Raw genomic sequence first — 6,486 nt, forward strand, 5'->3', positions numbered from 1 at the left:
TATATATATATTATTTGTTTTTCACTTCACATTTATGCTCCCCTCACGTAAAACGTGTCACACTGCACGTTTCGATTTTGGAGCCTTTTGTGATTGACAGACCCACAACTAGGGTCTCTGAACAGACCTATGAACTTATCTATATGAGACTCCACAGCTGAAAACTCAGATAGTTGGAAATAGTTTACACATACTAGTGGTCGGTAGTGAAATATTTCGTTTTGTTCATACCTTTTGCGCTTCCAGGAGAAATCTGAAGCGGGGAAAAGATGAACAAGCTGTGTCAAGCTCCCCTAAAGTTAGCATCATATTCCGGAAATGGCACATTTTGACATCATTTAAATCAAAGTTTAAGTTTCTCATACAAAGTTTAAAGTCAGGTAAATTAGTTTTTGTGATTTTTATTCATTGTGTCAGGTTCCATGCTGTAGAATCCCTCGTTTTATAAAGCATTTCGCATCCCTTTTTAAATTCAGCGTCTTTTGTTTTGAAAGGATTGACCGGATGTTGCGCAGCTAAATGTCTTCCGTGTGTCTTGTCAGTTCGGGATCAAAGAGTCGTTGGATCCTCTGTGTCACACCGTCCTGTACTCTAAGTGTAGTGTGTTCACTTGGTTGTCTACGGACGCTCTTCTGTCTGGATATCATTTTATTTTTTTTTATTTCTTTGGATTACATTCATCTGATGGTTTTCAATTGTAACTCGATGTATAGAGATGGGTAAACTGCACTCGAAACATGGTAAGATTCTCCACCGTTCCCGAGAGAAAATCTGAGCTGTAGTTGCCAGCGCTCCGATACTTTCTAGCAACACAATTCATTGTCTCCTCCTGTCTTTTTCTGTCTCTAAAGCCGCTATTTGTAAACCGAGGGAGAGTCCAGAAGGTAAGCGCTTTCCCCCACGCTTTGGCTACTTTAATAATTTCTGAACATTTCGGTCAGTTTGTAAACAGTTTCCCCAACATTTCTTTTTTAAATTCAGCAGCATTAAAGCAGAGAGTTTGTTCGATGGGGTAAAAATACATTTCGGAAGAAAAATGAGCGATGAAAGTATAGTTTAATGCTGTTTTGTGTTTTTTTAAGGCGATAGTTTTGTGGTGAACGCATGTTTGGCGAGAAAAGGAATCGACGACTGGCTCGTGAAGCAGAAATACTACTGCACGAGCTCTCGCCTCGAGCAACAACAGGACTGTCACCTGAAGAATAACTGCGGCTTAACGACACGGGTAAGACGCATATATTCAAAAAAAACTGTGTATTAATTCAAGTTCTGCGTTTTGATATTTTTTGTATTTAAGTGCATTTTTTATACTGCAAACTTTTTTTTTTTTGGCCTCACTTTGTCTGCGTGCTCAGACTTTCTTGAACCTTAAACTTTTTAGTGGGTGGCTGGAAAAAAAAAGGGGGTTCCCTCTGTTTTGAATTCCTTGATACAAGTTTAAAATGTGACTATTGCTTGGCTTTTAAGATATTTTGTGGCTCCCTTGTAATTAAGGTAACAACAGGCCCAGCCTGAGTTGAAAGCATTGCTGTGTGACAGTCTGGTGACAAAAATGTGTGGACTGGAAAAGCTGGGCAGAGTTGTTGGAGGTCATGCTTGTTTTTGTATTTTGGCAGTGCGGTAAACACTGTGCTGTTGTTGTTGTTGTTGTTGTCAAGAAGGGAAATCCTTTGGAATTGCTTCAGAGGAGCCGTTAAGCCTCTTTCATTAGAGATGCTGTTTCTCAAAGGAAACTGAAGCCCATCAAGAAAAAAAGAAAGAAAGAAAAAGGGAAATCGGTTCCTCCACCCACGATCCAGACATTTCGAGCAGAAATGCATCTATTTTTTGAACGCAGCTCCCAATCCAGGATCTAATGCACTTTGAACACCCCAAAGCACAAACTGTAGTAGTCTTTTGTGRTGTTGCACTACGTTATTCTCAGTTTTAAAGCACCATGGTTGTTTCTCTGTTTTTTATACTAGAATTTCATATTTCCAGGTAAATGCTTTTGTTCTGCTTCAATCCCTATGCTAAGTTGATACCTTTTTGGCAAACAACTGTTCTTAGAGGCCATGCCATACCATATATTTAAAGTTAATACAAGGACACACCTTCAAATTAACATGCCAAATACAATTTCACTTTTGTATAATGAGCCTTGGGTATGACGAACTGATGAGCAGCAACCAGGTGGTGGAGAACCAAGATTTCTGAATCCTCGAAGCAAATGTAAACTTTAAAACCCTCTTTTGTTTTGTTTTCTGCTGCCAGGTGTTTCAGCTTTGCATTCTAGTATGATTGAAGTAAAAGTTTGGCAAAGTGTTAATGGTTGTGGTGTCAAAGACACAATGTGTGACCACACATATGACAACAGAATCATTCCCTCGTCAGATACGACGGGTTTGAGATGTTTTCACACTTAATCTATCTTGTTTTTTTTAAAGCTCAATGATGCGTCTGCAGAAGTAAAACTGTTCCACTCATAATAATATCACTTGCCTCCTGAAGGCAAAAGAGTGAGCTTGTGTGTGTATGTGTGTGTATTAACAAAATATCTCCCAAACCACTAACAGACTTTAATAAAACTCAAAAAGCAATCATCAGATCATTGAATATACATCTACAGCTGAATAACTTTTGCTGACAACACAATTCAAGGTGGCTACCATGGATAACTGACAGACAACATGAAAATGGTTTTAACGTAGTCCGTTTTACAGATATTTAGCTACATTTAGGCATGGTAATAGGTGAGAATTCGCATCAACGCATACCAGATCCTCACAATATTGCATGAGATTGCACACATCATTTACAAGTTTGGTCCAAAACGTCTGCACCTCTTTTCCTTCTCATCGTAAGATGATCTTCATTATAAACAGTGACAGAAAAGGCCGATATTCATTCCTTTAGGAATGTTGTTTCGCATTGTAACGAGTTCAATTTGTGCAATTTTGAAAAGATTTACAAGCACAAAATTACCAAGCACGTAACCTAAATTATGACCACAACAAACATTTACAGCTTCGTTCCTCAGCATATTAATATGATGTTCTTTTCCCTGAAACATTTTTGTGTTTCTGTGTTAAAGCTTTGGCAAGAGGTGGAGGGGGCCCTCTGCTGAAAGGGTGGGATGTTTTACAACAATTTAGAATTAGCAGAGTTGGGTTTGCGTAGTTTGTGTGATTAATGTAAGCTTAAAGCATTTCTGTGGCATTTGTTGCATAGACAGACTTTATATAAATTTATGAAAGTATTTTTTTTAAAAATGTGTTTTACTCCTTATTAGTCAGAAGCCTCAGCATTTATTTATTTATTTATTTATTTATTTATTTATTTATTTAAGGATTCCCATTAATCTTACCAATAATAGAGACTAAAAATGTAATAGAGTAATGTTTCCACCTTGAGCACCTTTGAGTTATTAGGGAGATTTCCACAAAATGTCATAATTCCCTGCATTAATCAAAAAAATGTAGGAGACAAATTGAAGCAAAACACCTTTTTTTGTTTAAGTCCGAGTAAAACAATCATATATTTCAAATACTGAATTATTCCTATCCGCTTTCTGCTTGGAAAATATTCATAGCACCATAAGTCTTGGTTTTATTTAGCAGAAACTCAAAACCTGACCCCAGTGTGCTTTCAGAAAAAAAAGGGAGCTAAGCGCTTTATTGCTCTGAGCTTTAAAAGTTGTCCCTGTTGTATAGAATACCTGGTGAGACAGTTATTTATAGCCGTCGTTCTTGAAGCTCCCCTCCCAGTTGCGCTGGGGTCCAGAAGAATGTGGGTCGGGTGTCGACAGTGGGGAGTCCTTACTTAAAAATTCTTTTGATCTGATTGTGTCCGCATCTTACTCCCGACAGCGACATAAAATAATTTAAAGCATGCCATTGTTGTGGGATGCTGCTCACATTAGTAGCTCGCCCCTCGTAATTGGTTTTACCTTGATTCTTTGAGGCGTACAGATGCACCGGAGGACTTGGTGATGTTTCTCTGCATGTTGTGTTATTCATTCATAAGTTCTGCGCTCAGATTCTTGGTAGACAGCCACTGAGTGGTCCAGGCAGGTGGGTCTGCGCGTCTCAAACACGAGATCATGTGAGCCTCAGAAAACTTTCCTCCCTGTAATCAGCGCAGTGTCCACACCCAGCCGTAAATTTGATATGTTATGTGCAGCCTGCACACTCTAGACTTACTGATATAGATATGTTGATGGCTGAAGATTTTCACCACAAAATATTTTGTAAGCTTAAGCTGACTTGTTTATTTCATTGCTTCCTGTGGCATTCATCGTGACTTCACAGTCTGTTTTAACGGCGCTCCTTAGATTTTTTTTAATTTATTTTAAATTCCACCCCATCCCCTATTTGGTTCAGCCCTCTTCTCCTGTCCCCCCATCCTATCCTCCATCTGTTTGTTGCATTTATTACGTGGCTTTGTGTTGTTTGTGGTAGATGAAATGAGGCTGTAATTGATGTGCGGGGAGGTGTTTGTAGTGACACCGATGGCTCCGCCCTCTCTGAAGTTAAAAACACCCCCTCCTCCCCTTCCACACCCAGTCCTCTCAAGCTCATATAAATCCAAAGCTTAGATTTTCTTCACCAACAGTGCTTCTGGTTTGTGTGACGCTCAAAGAGCAAAGGTACATGTGATGACAGAATGTGTGAACGTCTGCCCTCGACTCCCTTGTCTCACGGTTGGTTGCATAAGCTTAGATTTCTTTTTTTTTTTTTACTTGTTTTGGAAGCAAAAAAAAAAAAGAATTTGGAAATAGACCTAAAGATTTTAAACACCCTCCCTTACCTTCTAAGGTGGATAAAAGACTTTATTTTTCTTTCTAAGTTGTATTCACAAAGCGAGGGCTCTTGTCTGGAAGCTAAAAGCACCTCTCAAACACAAACTCCTCTTCCTCTCTCTCTGTCTCTGCTGCTTTCTGTTCTGTGTGTGCGTTTTCTTTTCCCACCGGCTTGCCTCTTGTGCATGCTGTGTGACGTATGCCCCTCATCCCACCGGGTTGTACCCCCTCTGTGGTCCCAAGGGACCGAGTGCCTGTTGTTGCTCTTTAAAGAGGCTGAGAGAAAACTTTGGAGCTGCTCTAAAGAGAAGAAAAGCCCAGTCTTTGGGAAAAGGGGCAGCACCTGGTCATAGAGGGGCCCTGTGATTCTTTTTCTYCCCCCCCTTTTTAAAATTTCATGAGAAGATCTGCTGGAAGTTTGCGGGCAGACATCAATGTAGCTTCAGGACTGGGAGGTTCCAGGATGTGGAGGTGGCTTTAATGTCACCTCTAGCATTGTATGTCCCATAGTTGACTAAAAGCTGAAAAAGTTTTTCCTGTATGACAAAGCTGAGTGGATTACTGTCAGTTGTTGTGAATAGTGCCATCTGGAAAGGATTGCTCTGAAACAATGATATTAGTTTGAATAAGATAAAAGCTCCTGTGGCATGTAGATATTTGAGCAGCACTTTCCATCTTTCTTTTTTTAAACTGAAGACTTCTATTTTTCTTCTCTCTGGTTATCATTCTTTAAACACCAGTTTTTTAAGAAGTTCAGAATTGAATCTTCTGAGCTTACTTGTAGACGTCTCTTAAAGTACTGCTTTTTTGTGAACGCTGTAATCAGCTGTCACCGTAAGGTGTCTGCATTAAAAGTGTTTTTGGCACAATAAAGCTCTGAGTGCAGCGCTGGCATTGGTGCATATCTCTTCCTGCGCGTGCATGTAAGTGTGTAGTACGTCTGAAGTCAGCTGTCCGGATGCACTCCAGAGATCAAAGGCTTCTTTGGGAATGCGCTCCGAATCTCAGGGGATTAGCAGCTCAGATTGTGCTTTGTTTCCCCAAATATATGCTCAGATTGGAGCAACGGATAGCTGTTGATCAAAGCGTCTCCCCCGCTTCGGGGTTTTGTTCCACGCTTTACGGTGGCGTTTATGTCAAAACTCCTGAAGAATAGATTTTGAAGATGATCTGCTCTTTTGTTTTGAAACTGGACTGCTTTTATGTTCGTTTGTTTTTCCTTTCCATTTTTGAGTTTGAGTTTTGAAGCTTTTGAGTTTTCAAGGAAAAATAAATAAATAATAAAAAAATTGCAACTAAAATCTCTTTTACAGGAGGCATAATGTCTAAACATGTCCACTAACATCAATAAAATAATTGCATTATTTTCAACTCTGAAGACTTTGCTGTTGTAAGGGGGGTACATATTGACTCCAGCTCTAATTGCCAGTGAAGGGAACATATGCTAATTTTGGAGTGAGATGAGAAATCATTCTTTATAGGTAAGTATTAGGTTCTTCCCTAATTTTAGATTTTATAAATTCAGTTCCCATTTTTTGAATACTCAGACTTTCAGAAGTGACTTACACATATGAAAGAACAAAAACAATGTAGAAAACATGAATGCAAGTGGAAGCTATCATATTTCAGGGACAGATAGAGCTGTGTGTGTGTGTGTGTGTGTGTGTGTGTGTGTGTGTGTGTGTGTGTGTGTGTGTGTGTGTGTG

General features: G+C 39.4%; 1 protein-coding gene across 1 annotated transcript in view; it reads left to right on the plus strand.

Annotated features, from left to right (window-relative positions):
* The first annotated feature begins 571 nt into the window (after window positions 1–571).
* The window catches only part of nkd1 (NKD inhibitor of WNT signaling pathway 1), a 36,490-nt gene continuing 30,575 nt past the window's right edge, over window positions 572–6,486 (plus strand). The window contains exons 1-3 of the mRNA XM_014007954.1: window positions 572–740; window positions 852–884; window positions 1,083–1,225. Coding sequence (XP_013863408.1) covers window positions 716–740; window positions 852–884; window positions 1,083–1,225 — 201 coding nt within the window. The 5' untranslated portion in view covers window positions 572–715. The remainder of the gene's footprint in view (window positions 741–851; window positions 885–1,082; window positions 1,226–6,486) is intronic.

The sequence above is a fragment of the Austrofundulus limnaeus genome, unplaced genomic scaffold (genome assembly GCF_001266775.1).
Source record: "Austrofundulus limnaeus strain Quisiro unplaced genomic scaffold, Austrofundulus_limnaeus-1.0 Scaffold46, whole genome shotgun sequence".
Classification (NCBI taxonomy): Eukaryota; Metazoa; Chordata; class Actinopteri; order Cyprinodontiformes; family Rivulidae; genus Austrofundulus; species Austrofundulus limnaeus.